Below are 22,959 nucleotides of genomic sequence, written 5' to 3'. Positions count from 1 at the left end.
TTGCTTGTTATTGGCTGTCTCCTCACTAGGCTATGAGCCCTACCAGAGCAGGTAATTCGGTTTTGTTTTTTGTTTTTGAAAAGTTACGCTCAATGTTTTCTTTCTTTCTTTTTTTAAAAAGATTTTATTTATTTTTAGAAAGAGGGGAAGGGAGGGAGAAAAAGAGGGAGAGAAACATCAATGCATGGTTACCTCTCACGTGGCCTCCACTGAGGACCTGGCCTGCAACCCAGGCATGTGTCCTGACTGGGAATTGAACTGGTGACCCTTTGGTTCACAGCCCGCACTCAATCCACTGAGCTACACTAGCCAGAGCAGGTAACTCGTTTTGATCACTGCTCTATTTCCAGTATCTAAAACTGTACCTGGCACATAGGAAACACTCCATAAATATTTGTTAAATAAATAAATTATATTCATGAATGAAGCCAAATATTCAGATGTTTTTCTCTGGCTTCCCTGCAGAACAATCTTCATAGACCTTCACTTTAACCTTGCAGGTAAGAGACACCAGAACCACACACTATGCTTCCTTCATTGTCTTTAAAATTCTTACTCCATTATTGCTCAAAGTCTCCTAAAGGACAATGTAATGCATTCACTTTAGAATTCAAAGCCAGGGAGATGAGCTGGTACAGTGTCCTTGCTTGGAAAAGTAAAGGCTGTATACATAACCCATATTTTTCACAGTGGTTCCTATTCTGCCTTCCCTGCTTTGAACCTCAACTTTGTATTTAATTATTGTGCTTTTGCTCAGGCTGATATAATTTCCCTTTATTATCTCACTCTACTACTTAATCCATCTAAACAAAGGTGTAAATATTAAAAAAACAAACACTCATCCTAGTAAGAGAATGCCATTTTTTTAAAAATGCTCTTGGAAAATGAGAATTAATCACCTTAATTCATTATAAAGACTATAGTTTAACCCCATACAGCTCAAACTTTAACGTACATATGAATTACCTGGGGAAATCTTATTAAAATGCAAATTCAGCAGGTCTGAGCCAGAGTCTGTATTTTAAACAAGCTCCTAGGTGACACTGATGTGGCTGGCTGGTCCTTAAAATACATAATGTGTATCTACTTTCCTCATGACTAAGGTCAATTTAATGCTGCGTGCCCCTGCTTGGCTAGTTCTAAAGGGACTAAGTATACAACAAGCCAGCTTCTGCAAAAGCAATCCTTAAAGGTTTACCAATCCTCTAGGCTTTCTCTTCAACAGCTTGTTGAACTTTTCAACTGGAGTTTCCATTTCTCAATCATATTTGGGGATCTTCTTTGAACCCTCTTAAATGCTGCCCACATTTATCTCTTAAAACAAGGTGCATAAATACGAAGTTGAACCTTAAGTATGAGAGGGCAAACTCCTAGCTCCTTCACCCAGCCCAGCAGTATGATGATTGTTTCTGTAGTCCCAGATGAGCTGAAATTATGTACACAGCTAGTTGTTCACTAGATTAAATTGGCTCACTCGCTTCCTATTTCTTTGTAAAATATCACTGAATTTAATCCACTTTTTCAGAATTAGAGTTACTTTGAATTTTAACCCAATTCTCTAAGAAACCTGGCCCTAGTATATGAGGAAGCATTTTCTCTAGGTCTTAGTTTTCTCATCTGTGAAAAAGGGATGAAGATTATGAATGCACTCTAGTCCCTCCTTCCAAGAATCTATGAAGTCCATATATTTCCCATCTATTCTTCCGTGCATGTGATTTATGACCTTTATTTTGCTTAACTGAAAGCCCTTTTTGTTTACTTCCCAGTTCTCCAGAGAGAAGAGCCTGCCATAAACTATATATACATATTACTATACATATTTAACTATCCTTACAAGACAACTCTCTCAGAAGTTAATATAAGCTAGAAATATTCTCAAATAATTAAAAACAAAAATAAAAACTAAACTTAAGAAACCCTTAAATTATCTTTCTCAGTGTCAATCCAATAAATACACACTCAGTCAAATGTACACCTTTTCTGTTCACTTCTGTTGTTGTTATTATCCTGATCAGTGTCAACACCTGTGCACAGGTAAAAGCTGTGCTTAGGTGGATGTGACTCGAGAGAGCTGTAGCTGAGGAAAACCAATTAGCTCTCCTCCTAAGTCTCATCAGCTGTGTTTTCCTGATGACAAAGAATCTGTCCACCTGCTTCCACAGATGGTACACCTGCAGTTAAAGCGAAACACCTGGTTTGTGTACATCCATTTCATGAAGCTTCCTAGAACAATGCTCGCTACAGATCAGGCAAGCCCAGGTCAGCATTTTCATCTTTTTGTCCCAATTAAAACCAACGTCATTTTCAACTATTGGATGCTAAAGTATGCCTTCATCCCCAATACAACGATGCTAAAGAAGTTACCATAATAACATCAAAGAAATATTATCAATATTGAAAACCCTAGGATATAAACATGATTGTCACTAACAACTTCCTAAACTACTTAATTCAGAACATTTATAGGAAGCTAAGTAAAATGAGCTTATTATTGCCCACCAGTCAGTGCTTCATATTAAGAATGGTAATATCAAAACTAGTAAAAGTGGTCAATGAGTGGTTAATGTAAGTAAACAGCATGTGCAAAAAAAAAAAAAAAAAGAATTTCTTCCTAGTTTTATATCTAAGAAGTGTTACGATTTAGATTTTTTTTTATTTTCCCCATGGAGCCTTAAATTAACCTCTGCTTAAATCCTCAGAGGAATTTTCTCCCCATTAAGGAAGATTCATCAATAGTGATAATGAAATATAATGATTATTTCCTGAGCAAATAAACAAAAACACTCATGAGGTACTTATTTTATGCCATAGTCCATGAGTTAGTTTGAATGTTGAGGTCATACTTTTGAGGATTTTTTTGATGGCTTATGCAGAAAATGGTGTGAAATACTGGAAATTAAGGATGTCCCAAGAATACAGTAACTACAGATAAGAAAGCTTGATTGCCAAAGACAACCCAGCACTATCTGATATATATGTATATACACACATATATAAAAAATACAAAACAATCAAATTAAAGATATGTACCTCGAGTAAAAAATAAAATCGAACATTCACTCCCTCCTCCCTACCTCAGTTAGCATTAATAGCTCCTCTCCCTAATACTTTCTCAAACATCTCCATTTATTACTCTGACCACAAAGTGTCCTATATCAAAATTGTTTCTCCTCCCTGTAACTCTTCCTCCAAATAGACTTAGGTGGTCTTTGTTGGTTTACACACTCTAAGGCAGTGTTTCTCAAATTAGTCTTTAGGCTGGCTATGAGATAATTATTTATAAGTGTGGTGGAAATGCAGATTCCTGGGTCCTGCCCCAACTTCCAGAATTTAAATCTCTGGGAGGCGAAATCCCAGACACTGCATTTAAGAAACTTTCCAGATGCTTCAGATGAACACCAAAGTGTACACTGAATATTTTTTCCTCCTTAACCACTCTTTTAATATCAGCCTACATTTAGCAGTTACTTGATATTAACTCACCTTCATTATTCTGGAACTCTGAGACCCATACAAATTCCTGTTTGGTCTGTCCTGTCTCCAGCAAAAGCCTACCCACATCATTATCTCCCCAATATAAATTCCTAGTCTACCCTCTCTTCCAGAGCAGATTTTGTGTAAATGTTGAACTTATCCCACAATAGCAGATCAATTCCTTTTTGCTTCTGAGAAAAATACTAACAGCATGCGAACTTGATAAATGCATCATTAAAAGTTAAATATTACCCAGCTGATGTAGCTCTGTGGATTGAGCATGAGCCTGCAAACCAAAGGGTCGCTGGTTCAATTCCCAGTTGGGGCACATGCCTGAACTGCAGGCCAGGTACCCAGTAGGGGGTGCATGAGAGGCAACCACACATGGATGTTTCTCTCCCTTTGTTTCTCCCTCCCTTCCCCTCTCTCTAAAAACAAATTAAAATCTTTTTTAAAAGTTAGCTATTAAAAGCAAAATGCATTATCTGTCACATGTATTAGTTAGTTCACAATGGTGGAAATAATCATCAAAATATCTACAGAGTTTGATTCACCTAAAGCTTTTCTTCTGTGTCATCGATAGCAGAAAAGACCTATTTTAATTTCCAGGACAGTTCTGTCTAGTTATAGGTTCATTAATTCCTCTTCCCACTAGTAGGTAGATGGAGAAATATCATCTCCTACAACCACAGGTGATAGGTGCATCGCTTACTCCAAAATGGACAACCTTGCACTTTCTGAGAAAGGGAAAAGGACTTGAATAGTGCTTGACAGCTTCATTAAGCAGTCAATCATATGCCTGCCTTTTTAACAGAGCATTTGGAAAGTTCTCTGAAATGAAAGGTGTGATCATTTTAAAGGCATCTCACTACTAACATTGAACAAATCAATACTGAATGTTGCTGTCATTCATAAAATCTGTTCCAAGGTACTTAAAACAACAGAAGAGATAAATGTCTTTGCTCTTGTTTAAAGCAAAGACCTGACAGAACAGTACTGTGGACTTCCCATATGACTGGAAATAATAAAGATTTCACATAAAATTATGTAGAGTATGATTCTGTTTATGAAAAACACTAAACATCTGTGTAATACAGATAAGTGTAAAGGTATCAAAAAAGTCTGGAAATATGTAAACTTTCAGTGATTATGTAAAAGGGAATTTTACTTTTTACTCTATTTGCTGCACTTTTTATAAGCATGTCTTATATTACTTTTGTAAAAGATATTTTTCAAAAATTATACTGCCAGCATGCGCTCTCCCTCCCAGTAGCACTCCCATGCCTTTTTCTTCCCCCTCTTCTTCCAACACAGGCATGCATCTCCTAAAGTCTAACGGCCTGTGGGAGACAACCAAGGGAGCAATGCGGCAGCTCGTCCAGGGCTAACCCCCTCCCTAATCCTGTCTCCAAGGCCCCTTTTCTCTGACTTCTCAGTGGGCTGAAACAGCCCTGCCTAGGCTCTCCCCTGTGGCTTCTTCTGTCCTAATCCCTTCCTTGTTTCACCGTCCCCAGCTTCAAAGAATATACTCTCAAAATTAAAAAAAAAAAGTCAAAGTAGATACTATACAATAAATTACAATTCATTCAGCACAGCTGATAAATGGAACATGGCAGTAGTGGTGTGGAGTTAGGACTTGGTCGGCTCTTGTCTCTACTACTAACCAGACACATGTCCTGCATCAGTCAATTCATCACCCACGCAGCCTATTGCCTCAACTGTAAAGATAATGATAGTAATCAATTCACAGACTACTGTCAGCAGTGAATAAAATAACTTATGTAAAATTCCCATGTAAACTACTATTTTTCAAATTATGTATTACAGATATGCTTTAAAATACAATGCAAAACACTACACAGATAAAGCTTTCTTTAGATAATTCACAATGAGTCATACAGAGTTTCCTAAGGTCAGTAAGGCAATGATCATTTTACACAGAATAACAGTAGTAGAAACGACTAGATGAAGTTTGTACAAACTCTAGTAAATTTCAGTCACAAACTGTTCAAAGAAGTACACAGGAACGTTCTCAATAAATAAATTCCTGATATTTTATTTCCTTGTGAAATACCTCTTACAGTAATAGAAATCTGCACAATCTAATTCCTAAATAATGTTCTTCAGAAGTATTCAAATGATGAAGAGAATTTATCTGATTCTTTCTATATTACTCTAAAAGCTATGTTAAGTCCCACCTCTATTTAAAAAAAAATTTAAGACATTATTTTAAAGATTTTATTTATTTATTTTTAGAGAGGGAAGGGAAGGGGAGAGGGAGAGAGGGAGAGAGAGGGAGAGAGAGAGAGAGAGAGAGAGACATCAATGTGCGGTTGCTGAGGGCCGTGGCCTGCAACCCAAGCATGTGCCCTGACTGGGAATCGAACCTGCGATGCTTTGGCTTGCAGCCCGAGCTCAATCCACTGAGTTACGCCAGCCAGGGCTCTATTTTTAAAAATTTTTATTTACTGATGACTCTTTTATGTGTCCTGACCGGGGACTGAACTGGCAACCTTAGCGTATCAGGACCAACTGATCCCTACCCAGACAGGGCCCACCTCTCATTTTCATTCACCATGCCATTTATATGGGTGGGACAAGTAGGTTTACCGTTGTGAGTATGAAAAATACAGAGTGTATTCTTGCATTACTGTTTATTGTATTATTTTCCACATGAACAACTATAAACCTACTTTTCCCAACCCTATATACCCTACTGCCTATTCGACATCTCTGGTTGGATATGTAATAGGAATATCATAGTCCCTTATCAAATTCCTGGTTCCAACCCCAGCCCAAACCTACACGGAGCCCCTCCCACCTCCCCAGACTTTCTTAAATCAGTAAATTAGCAACTTAAGCCAATACATTTGGAGTCATCTTTAACAGACAACCTCCCATCCCCATATCCAATCTGCCTGGACAAATCCTATCAGCTCTATCTTCAAAATAGCCTGACTCCATCTATTTCTCCTTACCTCTACCAATAACATTCTGATCTAAACCACCAGCCTTCCTGTCTTGGACTACAGCAATAATTTCTTAGTTCACCTGTTTCTGCCTTTGTCCCACTAGAGTGTTTTCTCCAAGAGCAGAATGATCTCTTTAAAAAGTAAAGGAGATAATGTCGTTCTGCTCAAAACCCTCCAATGGCTTCCTATCCCATTTAGGGAATCCAAAATCCCTTCATTGGCACCTACTTAGATCCCTAAGTCAACTTCTACCAATATTGCCCTTACTCAATGTGCTCGTGTTATACTAGCCTCCCTGCTGGTTGGCCTGGACTGCTACCCTCCAGATATGCACATGGCTAGCTTATGTCCTTAAAGTGTTTGCACAAATGTCACTTTATCGGTCTCCCCTCCCCCCTTCACCCAAAGACATGCTCATTGACTTTAGAGAGAGGAAAGAGGGATAGATGGGGGAGAGAAGCATCAATGTTAAGAGAGAAAGATCAATTGGCTGCCTCTCAAGTTCCCTGATCAGATTTGTGACCTGATTGGAAATTGAACCCACAAGCTTTTGATTTACAAGATGATGCTACACCCAACCAAGCCACACCAGCCAGGGCTTGATCAGTCTTTTTAAACAACTATATCTAATATCACTCCCCATCACCCTTCTCTCTATATACAACACACCTTAATACTTTATCATCTCCTGAATAATAAAACATGTATAAAATATATTTTTAATCATATTAAATTTCAAGATCTATGAGAGGACTATGTTTTGTTTACTACTGGCCTTATACAAAATACAGACTCAGCAAAATGTTAAGACTCCTCATGCAAGTATAAACTATTACAACTCTGGGAAACTTTCTGACAGTTATCTATAGACACACTTGATCACCCTCCAATTCCACTCCTAGGTATATACCCAGAGACACATAAGAATGTTCCTTACAGCATTATCTCTAACAGCCAAAACGTGGGAGTAATCAAAACATCCATCAACAATAGAACCGATGAACTGGTATATTTTTATAGTGGAATTCTATATAGCAATGAGAATGAACTACTAACACTAGCATACGTGTCATTATTATTGAGCAAAACAAGTCAGATACAAACGAATACACAGTATATGACTATATAATGTGCTTTTTTTTTAAAGACAAAACTAATTCATGGTGATAGAGGTCAGCATATTGGTTATCCTGGGGAAGAGAGAAGTATAGTAACTGGCAGGTGAGATGTGGGCTTCTGAAGTAGTTGCTGTTAATATACTGTTTTTTTAGAAAACTCCATACATTTATTATTTATGCATTTTTGTTTAATAAAAGGTTAGTACAGAAAAATTACAAGGGGAAAAAATTGTCAAGCTGTCTTCCAAACAGCTATTATAGCTAATACTTTCATTTCAAGTGTGAAGAAAACCAACCCAAAGATCCTTTCTCACTACACCATACTGTCTACCTACATACAAGGACTTATTTAAATACAAAAAATTTACTCATCTGTTACTAACAGATCTTTCTCCAAAGGTTTCTTGTTTTAAATGTTATCATTCAGGATAAATTTAATAAAGCCGGAAGCCCTGTTTTCCCCTTACTCTGTGGGACTGGTATCAGTCTGACATGTTCTAATACTGAATTGGCATGGATCATTTGCCTGTTTTCGCTGTCATTGAGAAGGTTCACATGTAAACAGAACTGATCCAGCAAATGAATAAACATATAAAGAGATTCTTCCCTTAAAACAAAGTTGTGCTCCATACATGGCCAAACCATCACACAATAAATTAACTCTTCAACAGTCTCCAAACTAAAATGATAAAAGAGTCAAACCAATTAAGCCCTAATGGCATCCCACTTTCCTATTTCTGATAGCAGAAGTTTAAATAAACCACTCTTGGCTTATAAACCCTTATCCAGACAATCCTGTCACACTTAGTTCCAAATCTGCATTTATGAATATGTGCTACAATTAAAAAAGCTTTCACTGCTACAACCAACATGTGCTTTAAAAAACTGGGGAAATTCAATTGCTTTAAAAATGAAAATGATAGCCTTAATTAGAAAAGATAAACAAAATATGACCCAATTGTTGTCTCCAAACTTTATGTCTTAATAATCTGCAGTTATCCTGTTTACCTGCAGTCACCAAAATGAACAAAGGAAAAACTGTCAAAGTTGTCACATTCTTGTAGAGTGTAATCTGGTCTGAGGATTTTACCAGGGTTCCCTCAGGATTGACTGCCTTTTAATTCACAGAACCACAGACTGTGGAATAAGAAAGACCTCAGAAACCCTTTTATCTCTGGATTTTTCTATATTCAATGCATTCCCTCACCTCAACAAAAATCCGCATACCATTATGTGCACATAATAGCTGCCCAAAGTGAGTTTGACACAGGGACAGTAAGAGCAGAGTATCTAATCACTGCCCGTGTTTTGGTGTTCATTAAAAGCAATTTCACAAAAAATGAGAAGATGACTTCCTAGTAACAGGCACAAAGCTTATAAAAAACAAGAGATTGAAGCAAAATATAATCCACAATAACTGAAAATAAGGTCAGAGTTCATCAGAAAAAGCTGACCAGCAAGTTGACAATATGAATTAGTAACTATCAAGGCCAAAGACATACCAGAGGTCAGCAGTCTTTATGAGATAGCAAAATTCCATCTTAAGTCTTCATGCTAGAAGATAAAGGAAAGCAATCCTCCAGTATCACTTGATCACTTGATACAGGGGGAAAAGGGCAGAAATTGGATCAAACAGTGGCTTTTAATGGGGAACACACGATAGAAAATCACCTGGGAGGCTATTTCAAAAAGCATACCAGACATCCTCCCTCAGTATATATCATAAGATATATGTCACATTGATATTCTAATAAATACCCTAGGTTTCATAATTCTGATCACATACCCTGACTCTCACCCCAGAGGAAAACCAGCTTTCCAGTTGTCTAGAACTAGAGGCTTAAAACAATGGAAAGCTTAAGAGACTGTATAGTTAGGGGAGCTATTTGATGAAACAATCAGCTAAATTGTGGTACAATTTATTTCCCCTTCTTCAAAATGTGGAATTAAAAAAAAATCATGAGAAAGGTTTAGCAATAACTACAGAATCCCAGAAATTGTGAGTTATAATATTCTTCTACTTCCTTAACTTGATTCTGGGGTAAGCTACTTACTCACTAAAACACTCAGTCCTAGTGAGTGGATTAGACCTCAGCATTTCATGCTAAAGGCAATCCATGACATCAGCAGCATCATATTCAATACAAATAACTAAACAAGGCAATTCTCCCAGCCAGGCTTTTTAAAACAGTTAAGTTTATAGTACCAGGCAAAATGTCACCATCGGTTTCAATACAAGAGGTGACTCCTCAATGTATCTAACCTTAGGGACAAATTCTTTGGCCTAATACTCAAAGTCTCCCATAGCTCTGCCTCAACCTGCCTTTATAGTAGTCTCCGCTTTCCAAGAGGGATACATTCCAAGACACCCCAGCACTAAACTATATGTATACTATGCTTTTTCCTATACCTACACAGTAATAGATTAACAATAATAATAAAAGAGAACAAATGTAACAATCTACTGTATGTAATAAAAGTTATATGCATGTGGTCTGTCTCTCTCTTTCAAAGTTTCTTATTGTACTGGGCTCACCCTTGTTGTGATGATGTGATATAATACAATAATGCCTACAAGATGAGATGAAGTAAAGTAAATGATGTAAGGATCTTGGCCTAGTATTCAGCAACTATAAGGGTTACTTGAACAGAAGCAACTGTGATGCCTCAACAGTTGATCTGTAGCTGAGATGGTGCCTAAGTGACTTAAGGGGCAGGTACCGTATGCAGCATGGATACACTGGACAAAGGAATGATTCACATCCCTGGTGGGACAGAGAAGAATGGCAAAAGAAATTTAAAACTTCTGAATTATTTCTGGAATTTTCCATTTAATATATTAAAGTGGACAACAGCTGACTGTAATAGAAATTGCAAAAAACAAAACCTCTTGCCCTGAGTGGTGTGGCTCAATTGGTTGGGTGTCATTCTGCAAGGTGAAAGGTTGCTAGTTTGATTTCCAGCCAGGGCACATGCCTGGGTTGCAGGTTTGGTCCCCAGTTGGGGTGTATGCAAGAGGCAACCAATCGATTTTTCTCACATCAATGTTTCTCGCCCTCTCTTCCCTCTCTCGTTAAAAATAAATAAATAAAATAAAAAAGCAAAAAATATTGCTGCCTTAAACAAGTGATCAAGATTAACATCATTAAGCCCCGGCTGGTGTAGCTCAGTGGACTGAGCTTGGGCTGCGAACCAAAGTATCGCAGGTTTGATTCCCAGCCAGGGCACATGTCTAGTTAGGGTTAAGCCACGGCCCCCAGCAACTGCACACTGATGTTTCTTTCTTTCTTTCTCTCTTTCTCTCTCTCTCTTTCCCTCCCTCTCTCTCTCTCTCTCTCTCTCTCTCTCTCTCTCCCTCCCCCTCTCTAAAAATAAATAAATAAATCTTTTTAAAAAATAAAAATAAATAAAAATTAGATAATTAAAAAAAGAGACTTCTGGCAAGATGGAGGAATAGGTGGACGCACCGTACCTCCTCGCACAACCAAGATTAGAAAACCAATAATTTACAACAATAATTTACTATCAGAATAACACCCAGATCCGGCAGAGGATTTATCTGAATGGAAGTCGGGCAGCCAAGAAGTTGAAGTAGACGCGTTCATCTGGACTGGTAGGAAAAGACGAGCCTGGCAGGCGCGGGGCTGGCTCGGGTCGGCGGCGCGCGGAGGTCGGGGGAAGGTTTGGCGCGAAATCGGCGCAAAAGCCATCCAGCTCGCAAGAAGGCAGCGGTGATCCCTGAGTACGCAAGCTGCGGCTGGCAGACCCAGAGGGGCAGCGATTGTGGACCAGGGCAGAGCTCGTGGCCCAGAAGCCCAGACAAGGGTCTGAGCCCAGAGGAACGGAACTACTGCCATTGTTTTCTCCCGCCCCGCCCCCACATATAACGTCACAATCTAGCGACCGGGGTGCCCAGCCCCGGTGAACACCTAAGGCTCCGCCCCCCACTGTAACTAGAGCAACCAGACCGGAAAAAAAAAGGAGAGACAAGGGGGAAAAAAAAAACCATGTTTTCAACAGAGCAGATCAGTCCCCCAGGACTCATCCTTTTGAGCGACCAAGAATTAGCCAGTCTATCAGATGCGCAGTTCAAAACACTGGTGATCAGAAAGCTCACGGAACTGGTTGATTTTGGTCGAAATTTAGATGAAAGAATGCAGATTACCATAAAACAGATGCAGGAAGACACGCGGAGGAGAGCCAATAGTGAAAGGAAGGAATATGAGTCTCAAAACAATACAGTGGACCAGAAGGAAGATAGAATCAACCAAGCAGGAAAGCATGATGAAATAAGAATTCAAAAAATTGAGGAAAAGATTAAGAGCATCCAAGACACTTTTAAACGTTCCAATATCCGAATTATAGGGGTACCAGAATCGGAAGGGGAAAAGCAACAGATTGAGCACGTATTTGAACAAATAATAAAGGAGAACTTCCCCAAGCTGGCAAAGGGAACAGTCTTCCAAGAAATCCAAGAAGCTCAGAGAGCCCCAAAGAAGTTGGACCCAAGAAGAAACACACCAAGGCACATCATAATTACATTAGCCAAGGTCAAAACGAAGGAGAGAATCCTAGAAGCAGCAAGAGGTAAGGGGACAGTCACCTACAAAGGAGTTCCCATCAGACTGTCAGCTGATTTCTCAAAAGAGACCTTACAGGCAAGAAGGGGCTGGAAAGAAATATTCCAAGTCATGAAAGACAAGGACCTACATCCCAGATTGCTCTATCCAGCAAAGCTCTCATTTAGAATGGAAGGGCAGATCAAGTGCTTTTCAGATAAGGTCAAGTTAAAGGAGTTCATCATCACCAAGCCCTTATTTTATGAAATGCTAAAGGGACTTATCTAAGAAAAGAAGATAAAGAAAAGACATGTATAGTAAAAGGACAGCAAACTCACAAATATTAACAACCACACCTAAAGCAAAACCAAAAGAAACTAAGTAAACAATTAGAACAGGAACAGAACCACAGAAATGGAGGGCACATGGAGGGTTAGCAGCAGGGGGGTGGGAGGAGGAGAGAGGGGGAAAAGGTATAGAGAATAAGTAGCATAGAATGTAGGTTGAAAATAGATAGGGGGAGGGCAAGAATAGTACGGGAAATGTAGAAACTAAAGAACTCATAAGTATGACACATGGACATGAACTAAAGGGGGAAATGTGGGTGGGAGGGGGGTACAGGGTGGAGGGGAGAGAAGGGGGGAAATGGGACAAATGTAATAGCATAATCAATAAAATATATTTAAAAAAAAAAAAAGATTAACATCATTAATACTAACAAATGGACATTATCTGCCTCCTGATGTGAGGCACTAAGATGCAACATCACTTTGCGATATTCCTGCCAAATGCAGGTGAATCTACTCATAAGGAAGACAAATTCACACGTTTATTTCTCTCCCCCTTTTTCTACCTCCATTCCCCTATCTCTAAGAATGAATGAATGAACAAATAAAAGTATTAGTTTTAAAATTACTAAAACACCTGGCTGGTGTGGTTCAGTAGAATGAGAGCCATCCTGCAAACCAAAGGGTCACAGGTTCAATTCCTAATCAAGGCACATGCCTGGGTTGCAGGCCAGGTCCCCCACTAAGGGGAATGTGAGAGGCAACCACACATTGATGTTTCTCTTTCTCTCTTTCTCCCTCCCTTCTCCTGTCTAAAAATAAAACTAAAATTTAAACTTTTTAAATTAAATGAGTGAAAAGAATTTTCAAACAATTTCTGAAACAAATGGCTAAATTTGAACAAGGTCTCTATATTAGATAATATTATATCAAAGCTGTATTTCCTGATTTTGATAAGTATGTTACAGATACATAAGAGAGTGTCCTTGTTTATTGGAAATACACACTAAGGTATTTAGGGTAAAGAGAAGCACATGTGTAACTTACTCTAAAACAGTTCAGAAAAATAATTTGTCTACATAAAGAGAAGAATATATAAAATATGATAAAACATTGACATTTGGGGACTCAAGGTGAATGGCATACAGGAATTTTAACACTACTCTTGCAACTTTTTCTTAAGTGTGAAAAATAAAAATACAAAATTCAAAAAAGGACTAAAAAAAGCGTTTTTTATAATGCAGATCACCACCCTTCAATATGTTTGTGTTTTTTCTAAAGCTGCATATGTTATCTTGTAATTTTTTTAAAGAAGAGATAAAGGTATAGTTTACCATTTAGCCAGACCAAACCACCAAGGGAAGATTAAGGAGGAGCTTATGAAAACTGGAGCTGTTGGGCTCTAAGCAGCTCTAGGCAGCTGGACAATGAATGCCAGAGGAACTAAAACCATCATCACCTCTTCCCCTATTTCTCCCTCACCACACAGCACTTCCCTCTCCTAAACCACTTCTACCTTTCATCTTAGCCATAATGAGGACTTGCTTTTTTGTGCCTGCATCCTCCTCCTCTTCCCTGCAAGGTAGAGGGAAACAAAATGAAAGACAATCACTTGCTTAATATTAAGGACAAAAAAAAATATCCTACCATATATTCAGTGAATGAATATGTCAGTGGTATTTTGGCTTTTATTGAGAGGATTTGGGAGGAACAAGGACAGGTAATGGTAAGGGAGAGTAAACCAGCTAAAAACTATGTGAATTAGAGGACATAGTATGAATAGTGTAGCTCTAGGGATAGAAGGTAAAAATGAACAGATCTGTGCTGTTTGAAAGTCTCTTGTCATGTGGCTTCAAAAATTGAAAGCAGGCAGGACCTCTGCATGGAGATGGCTAAGTTAACAAAAGAATAAGGGAAACATTTGTAAGAGAGGAAAAGGTCAAAGTAGTGTGTCAAGGGAGCTGTGCAATGCCTGGTATTAACATTTCACTTGAGCTGCTGGAGAAGTCAGATTACATATTTGTCTCCATCAGCTAATTTAATTGAAAGGTCTAGCCAACTCCAAAGCTATACATTCAGAGAAAAGAATACCCAGCTCTGGGTTATTCTGAATTTTACTTTGATTCTTGCATTTAATAAAAGCAATACAAAAAATGCAAATCTTAAAGAGCCACAAAGTAAAGGTTCACTGCATAGTCCATATACCTTATGCTTAATGATCCATATTTGACAGCTCCTTACAGGGCCAAGCAAAATTAGCATAGACATTTCCTGGGCTTTCCCTGTTCATTGCCATCACTCACCTGCTTCACTGCTAAGATCAGTAAACACATTAAGATGCATTGGCAAAGGCTCTGAGAGTTTCTACCATTTTTTAAAAATCTCTAAGAGCAATGCAGGATACCCCTGAACAAGACCCAAACCTAGTACAGCAGTCTATAAATCACATCCCAATTCCTAATAAGATCTCAGAAAAAGTTGTCGAAGAAAGATGGAAATCAAGTATCTTCAGGGAGCTCTGGGATCCTCTGGAACATATGCCTAAAAACTTTGTCTAGCCCTGGCTGGGTGGTTCCACTGGTTGGAGCGTCATCCTTGTGCACCAAAAGGTTACGGGTTCAATTTCCAGTCAGGGTACATATCTGCCCTGCCATCCCTGCCCTGCCTCCTCCCACACCTCACTAGCCCCTGCCCAGTCAGGGCCCCCATACAGGAGGCAGCCAATAGATGTTTCTCTCTCACTTTGATGTTTCTTTCTCTTTTTCCCTCTATCCCTTCCTCTCTTCTCTCTAAAATCAATAAACATATCCTCAGATGAGGATTTTAAAAAATAAAAATAAAAAAATAAAGACTTCTAGTGTAGTTAGTAAAAAGAAGCCATGTGATATGATAAAGAGTTCAGAAATAGTGGGTTTTGGACTCAGGTCTCAATGCATAATGAACTCAACACCAGGATGAAATAAGTTTGAATGGTGCATCTGCTATTGATTGTGTGACCTTGAGCAATTTAACTTCTCTGAGCCTTATTTCCTCATCTGTAAAACTGATACTAACTTCCTCTCAAGGTTGTTCTAAGAATTATAAGAGATGACAACACATGAAAAGTGCTCAGCAGAAAATCTAGCAAATACTCTTTTTGGAGACTTCAACCGAAGCCCTGGTCAGGTAGCTCAGTTGTTTATAGAGTATTGTCCTAATATGCCAAGGTTGCAGGTTTGATCCCTGGTCAGGGCACATATTAAGAATTAACCAAAGAATATACATACATAAGTGGAACAACAAATCAAAGTTCCTTTCTGTCTCCCTCCCTCTCTCTATAAAACCAATAAATAAATTTTAAAATTAAAAAGAATTCAACTGGACTTAAAAGTCAGATTCAGTTGACATATCTGCAATAGGCTGATTTCACAAGCTATGATATGGTGCCCCAGCTCCTGTAATTTCAGATAGCCTCAAGGCCTTCAGTGGACCAGAGACAGAAACCAGAGACAGAGGCAAAACGCTACTTAACCAGCTATAATAAAACCCAGAGACAGGCTCTGTCACATGTACATACACTAGCTCATATTGCAAATGGGGCCAGTCAGTACAGAGCTAGCGAGACTGCCCTCTTGGTATTCTTACTAAAGCAGAAACAATAACCAAGGGAAAGATTCTCCCTTATTAACTTTCAAACTTTCAGGGATTTGAAACAAATCTTTACAACTGAGTAAGCTCATCCTATAATATGAGGTTCAAAGCAATACTCTGAAACTAAGGAATGAGGAAAAACTGTCAGGTAAGAAATATTTCTTCTCCATCTCTTTCCTTCTATTTTTTCCTTACCCTGGAAGAGGTATAAGCTAGGTGAATTAACTCATCTTGATTACAGTGCTACATTCATTCAGTGCACACTATCATATAAATGATTCTCCCTGCCTAAAAGTATTCATTAAATTCAGGTAACTGATCATAAAGTCTAGATTTGCATAACCTACATAACAGGCTTAGTACTTAAGAACAAGCTTTGCCCTGGTCAGGTTGCTCAGTTGGTTATAGAGCATCATTGATACGCTAAGGTTGAGGGTTCAATCCACAGTCAGGGCACACACAAAACTCAACTAATAAATGCATAAATGGGTGGAAAAAATTGATGTCTCCTTCTCCCACTTCCTCTCTCTAAAATAACTACTTAAAAAAAGAACAAGTTTAAATTAAGTCTCTCTGCTTACTTTTAGAATCTATTGCTAAGTAGGAAAGCCAACCAATCCCAAACCAGTATAAATATATCCAAAACCAAAAGACAAAGACATCATTACAAGTGTCCAAAACAAGTTTCAATTTATTAAGTCCCAAGTCTCAAACTAAGCAAAGTCAAAAACCTTCAGAACCTCAAATGATAACTTTGTTTCTAATAGGAAAACTTATGCCCAATTCTACACAAGAACTCACAAAACCTGGTTGGGTATCTCAGATGGTTAGAGCATCATCTCGATACACCAAAGCTATGGGTTGATTCCTTGATCAGCGGGCATACAAGAAGCAACCAATTAAATACATAAATGAGTACAACAATAAATAGATGTTTCTCTCTCCCTCCAAATTTTTTAATTTTAAAAACTCACTAAAATGTCAATTCTAAACTAATATGCAAATAGTAGGTGATTAAGCAATTAAGGTTTTGTAACAGTATTACTCTCAGTCTTCAGCTCACTTCACTCAACTCTGCCAGCAGGGGGCAGGGTTGGGAGATGGGAAGTATAAAATATAAAGCATGAGGTGACAAGGATTCTGCATAGCCTTCCCCAAAGGAGAAAAAACAGACAGAAAAAGTTCTGTAGTGCAGTAATGTTTAGATATCTATAAACTGTTTTCCTCCACCTTATAAACGTCATATTTTGATAACTTAAATGACCTTTCAAAATGTAGGAACTAGCCCTAGCTGGCGTGGCTCAGTGGATTGAGTGTCAGCCAGCGAACCAAAGGGTCTCTCTCCAGTTCAATTCCCAGTCTAGGGCACATGCCTGGGTCGTGGGCCAGGTCCCCAGTAGAGGACATGCGAGAAGCACCCACACAATGTTTCTTTCCCTTTCTTTCTCCCTCCCCCCTCTCTATAAATAAATAAATAAATAAATAAATAAAATCTTTTTTTTTTTAATGTAGGGTCTTCACAGTGACATGGTGTAGGAACAAGGATTCGATTCTCCTATTTACTGATGGCCCAACACATTTTAAATAATAGTTAACTTAATGCTAAGAGCTCAGGCTTTGTAGTTAGAAAGATCTAGATTTTATCTAGGCTTGGTTATTTATTAGCTCTATGACATCAATTTCCCAACTTGTAAAATAAGGATTTATACCTAACTAAAAGAGTGGAAAATTAAAAAGCACAAGGTGAGTATAATGCTTGGCATGTTATCTGGCCCAAAATAAACATTTCATATAGTCATTATTATCAGGCATGAATTATCCCCGTTTATAGATTAAACAAACAAACAACTGAGAGTCTCAGAGGTTGAATAACTTTCTAGTAAAACTGGGCCTCAAACCCAAAGTCTACTTCCGAATCTTTCTTCCATTATGCCAAACCACTTGCATTGCATACATGTCTGCCTTTTTAGACAGGCTACTACTCACTGCAATTTAACTTGTTTTGATTGTGTAGTAACAGATTATGATACTTTTAATCTTACTCCATTGTTTTTCCTACCGAATAATATAGGAAGGGTGGTGTGGATGACTTAAATTCATCAATGTGGCACAGTAGTAAGGACCACACAAGAGGATGAGATGCTGTCTCTCATTGTCAGTATGCTTATCTGGGGTAGCCCCTCTCCTTCCATCTGATTTGTTGCTTTTAAATCTGCTATAAGTTGGGCTGAGAAAAGTTTTTTGTTTGTAGGATGTGCAGAATATAATAAGCTTTGAATGGAAGTTTGAGGAGGCATCCTATAAACAAGGCATAGGTTTTAATCAGTCGTGGTCCCAGGAGGTAAGGTAGCAAACCTCAACAAGGATAATTCATGGAGGGTTTAATAAGGGAACTATAAAGAAAGATGTGGGCAGGCAGGATACCAGATAATCACAAGGGATAGTTCTAGCACTCTGGAACTAGTGAGAGCACCTCTAAGCCCAAGGAACAAAGGAAATATTAGAACTTTCCAAAAGTAAAAGGAGCAAGTCATGTAGAAAGAACCACCCTTAGAGAAATAGCAATCTTCAACCAAGGGACACAGCCAGCCAGAGACAACACCCCTAAAAGGGAGCGGGGTAGTTAAATTCTACAACCTCAGAGGGAAAGGAAGACTACCTATACAGTCCATGTAGCTAAGTCAGCCTCCCAAGGCAGAGAGCATGGTGTACAAGGATGGAGAGTGGATCTAGAAGAGCAAATGGAAAGCACCTAATTCAGCCTCAGATACATCTCTGGTTTTACTTCCACATTTCTTTATCCTAATAGGTAAGTGCCAGATAAGGAAAGAGTTACTGAATGTGACAATTCTCACCCCTTTTAAATGGTAATGCACAGGTCTTATCTACCATAAAGTATTTGTAAGCATGTTTTTCACTAGTAACCACTGTCATTTACCATTCCACCTGTAATTGTTCAGATTCTTTGAAGGCCCAATGACTTACTTATAGGCCTTCCCCCATGCTTATGAACTTTCCACTTATCTTGCTAGGCAAAATAAAAATCACAAAAATAGCCCTGGCTGGTGTAGCTCAGTGGATTGAGTGCAGGCTTGGGAACCAAAGGGTCACTGGTTCAATTCCCAGTCAGGACGCATGCCTGCGTTGTGGGCCAGGTCTCCAGTAGGGGGTGCATGAGAGGCAACCACACACTGATGTTTCTCTCTCTCTTTCTCCCTCTCTTCCCTTCTCTCTAAAAATAAACAAATAAAATCTTTTTTAAAAAATCACAAAAATGCAACTACTATCAGAACCCTCAAGGATATTTAGGAGGTTATATTCTTAGATAACTAAGAAGGCAGAATAAGTTGAGTGCCACTAGAGAGAAAAGAGCTGTGGTGCTGTGAAAAGTTCTGGAACAGGCTTTCTAGCCATCTGGCCCCTACCAGGCACAACTCCAGCCAGAACTCACTGTTATCCTATTAACAAAGTATAGAAGCTTCAATCACGTTCCCTGCAGGCCCAGATCTGGAGAACTCCTCACCAAGCCCCCCCACAGCCTCCAAATTTCCACTGTACCCTCAGCCAACAAATCAACCCTTCCTCCTCCTGGAAAAAGTCCCACTGCTTCCTAAGGCTGGTTCAAATGGCACCTCCTTATGTGAACCTTACTTGGACCTCAAGAACATTTAATTTATGCCTCCTCTGCATTCCCAAAAGCCTTTGCTTCAAGCATTTAAAGCACTTATTATCCCTGTACCTGTGCAGAGTCCCCACTACACTGTTGAGATCTTAATGCAGCTTTGTATCCTCACAGGGGCCAAAGCAGAGTGTGTCAAACACTGTATAAGTACTTTAAATGTATTACCACATATATTAATGTATACATACTATCAATCATCATAATAAAACTGCAAATGAAGAATTCTCATCATATCAATTTTACAGACAAGGAAAGTCAAGTACACAGAAAGGTTAAATAACTTACTCAGTCTCAAAGCTAGCAAGGATTGGACCCCAAGATTTCAACCTAGGCACAACTCCAGAACTGAACTACAACTGAACTCCAGACCTAATGGGTTGAGAAGTTCTCATTATAAGACCAATGGTCTCCACCCCAGGGGGCATAGTTATTACTCATCCCCTGGAATATGGAAGAACAATATTGGAACTTCTAGTCATATTTGTTTTAGCTCAGTCTTTTGTAAAATGTCTATTTTTGCACATTATAAAATGTACATTATACAGAGTAGCCAACACTTTAACTGTAATTTAAAACAAACATTCACATAATGTGTGTATACTCAATGCTATTTACTGACAGAACACTAAAAACATTTAAGGCTACTGCTCTAGATGACTTCCCCCAGGGACTCTGAGCTCCTACATTCTCTTTGCCTAGCACTTCAGTTAAAAACATTAGCCAAATGTTTAGACTATAGGTAGCTTCCAGAAGCAAGAGTCTGCTCTTGCATTCATCTTTGTAAGCCCTACATCAGCACAGAGCCTGGTGCTTAGCAGATGGTCAATGTTGAATCTAACTACCATGAGAACCTCACTGAAAAAAAATCTCAGTATTTTAATGCAACTTACTATATACTTCCAGGTTAAAAGAAAATGTATACTAAGCACACTGCTTAGGTATATAAGATTGTCTTAGAAACACCAAAAAAAATTTTAATAAATAAAATTCATATAAATATGTCCTCATTCGTTGCATAATAGAACCAAAAAATTGTACTTTGGAGCATATTTTAAACTGAAAACTGCATTAAAGAGATGTGGACATAAAAAATTGAGTTTGGATAAAAGGTTCTTTCACTACGGAGATGGTGCACCTTTGCAGAACTAAAGGTCACCTCTGCCTGCCTTTCTTCAGTTATAAGCTCCAAGAGGAAGGGAATCAAACTATCCAAAGCTGCAACGGAAGACTTGACTATGAAAAGGCATTAGCTGGGAGCATCTACTTTGCATTTCTTCAATCCAACATTTAGTGGGTATCAAACAAAGGAAAGAGGCTGTAAAGCCTCCCTTTTAGGTGTTGAGGATGGGCTCTGAGGGAGGCTACATTCCACTGCTGGGTTTCTTCTGTTCCAGTTTCATCCTCTGCAAAATGGGCATACTCAAATACTTAACTCTTATTTGTAAATCACCAGGATTAAATGAGAGAAAACATGCAAAATGGATTTGTTTCCTCATTTGCCATGTCTTTCCAACGTACCCCACCCCCACCCCCTAAGTTCAAAGCCTGAGTTTGGTCTATCTAGTTTGTTGCTATATTCCCAGGACCAAGAATGGTACTTTTTACTTAATAGGTTATTTAATAAATATTAAATGAACAGAATGCAAAGTGCCCGCTGCTCAAAAAATGTTGACTATTCTTGCTATTGTAACGAAAAAAGAATTTATTGTGTTATTAAGAGACCCCACCCCTCCCCCAAGGATCTCACAATTCCAGGAGGAACACTGCTGGAATGGAGGAATGGAGGAATGGAGATAAGAAAACCAGCTGGATCATAAAGCAGGACTTAAACGAAAACAAAGTAAAATCCTAAATACACAACAACAGCCCAATGTCGGGCTTTTCCGAGTGAGGTTCACCCTAAATGAGGTTTATTAGAGATTACGATGACAGTTTTCACGCTTGTGTACGTGCCAGAGTCTGTGCCAGGCATTCTACTGGTTTCACAAAATCCAAGAAACGGGGTGTGGGGGGAGGGTGGGGTAGTGGAGATGATCTTCACACCCCCACTTTACAGATGGGAGAAGCGAGGCTCGTAGAGATCCACTTAAGTGGGGGAGCCGGGATGTGAATCCGGGCAGTCCGACCTCTGAGCCTGCACTCAACAGGCCCCTCAGAGGGGCCATCTTCACCTCCTCCACAATCGGCCACATACCCCCTCGAAATTAGGAGTGTGTTAATATTTTTCTGGTAGCCCGACTTAGTGGCCCCAGTGCTGAGAGAACAAAACAATTCTTCCCTGCGGGGAAAGTACGATGGACGCCCGCCCGGCCTGAGGTCCGAGGCCGCGGCGCCTCCAGTTTGACTCACACCATGAGCCCCCAAGTCCTGCGGACCGCGCAGAAAGCGCCTGGGCGACCTCAGGAGCCCAGAAAGGCCCTGCCTGCCGCATGACCTTGGATCCGCCGTCCTGCTTCTGGCCTCAGTTTCCCCACTCCGGCCTCGCGCCGGGAGCCTCTCGGGAGCTTGCGCCCGTGGAGCCGCAGGCCTCTCACACGCCCCCCTCAGCCGCCCGCCTTCCCGCCCCACTTACGCTGGAAGGCGGCCGCTCCAGGGACGCCCACCATTGCCAAGTGCCTTGGTCGTGAGCCCCTCGCCTCCGCCCTTGGCCAGGGTCGCTCACAGACACCGTCGCGGGACCTGTAGCCGCCGAGCTTGCCAACCCCAGCGAAACCGCTTCAGTTGCTGGTACCACCACCGTTAGGCCGCGCACCGCCCCGCCCCCCCGTTGGCCCCGCCCCACCCGCCAGGGACGCCCCCAGCGCGCGCTCCCTCCTTGTAGACCAACGCTTGCGGAAGCCTGGCCTAAAGACCAGCTCCCTTTAAACCCCGCCCCCAACTTGCCCCGCCCCTTCCGCGTGAATCTCTGAGCCCTATCCCGGAGCGTCCTGCTTCTCAAATCCGCCCCTCCTGCGTCACGGCGCCTGTCACTCGTAAGGTCCACTTTCCAGGTACTGGGTTTCCCCGCTGAGCGCCAAGCAGTGGCCCAGGCCAGGAGATGGGGGCGGAGGCCTAGGGGACAGAACTTAGGAGGGGATGAGACGACTCCTCACCTGAGTTCTGTACATTAAAGCCTGGTAGCCCTTGAGTTTATTATTGGGTAAGTCACTTTTTGGCCTATCGTGTTCCCAATGTCCAAAATGTCATTCATTATGTTAGTAACGGTTAGCTATCATTATGATCATTGAGCTCTTTATC

At 39.9% G+C, this 22,959-nt stretch overlaps 1 protein-coding gene across 2 annotated transcripts in view; it reads right to left on the bottom strand.

The window, feature by feature from the left end:
• The window catches only part of CBFA2T2 (CBFA2/RUNX1 partner transcriptional co-repressor 2), a 147,169-nt gene extending 124,684 nt beyond the window's left edge, over window positions 1-22,485 (bottom strand). Inside the window, exon 1 of one of the 2 annotated variants that reach the window (XM_028524523.2) lies at window positions 22,295-22,485. In XM_028524523.2, the coding sequence (XP_028380324.1) occupies window positions 22,295-22,328 (34 nt within the window). In that variant the 5' untranslated portion in view covers window positions 22,329-22,485. The remainder of the gene's footprint in view (window positions 1-22,294) is intronic. The other variant, XM_036009727.1, reaches the window with a different exon arrangement.
• Between the last annotated feature and the right edge of the window lie 474 nt (window positions 22,486-22,959).

This window comes from Phyllostomus discolor, chromosome 9, assembly GCF_004126475.2.
Source record: "Phyllostomus discolor isolate MPI-MPIP mPhyDis1 chromosome 9, mPhyDis1.pri.v3, whole genome shotgun sequence".
NCBI lineage: Eukaryota > Metazoa > Chordata > Mammalia > Chiroptera > Phyllostomidae > Phyllostomus > Phyllostomus discolor.
The sequence above is the reverse complement of the archived record's forward strand: the minus strand, read 5'-3'. Positions and strand labels throughout refer to the sequence as shown.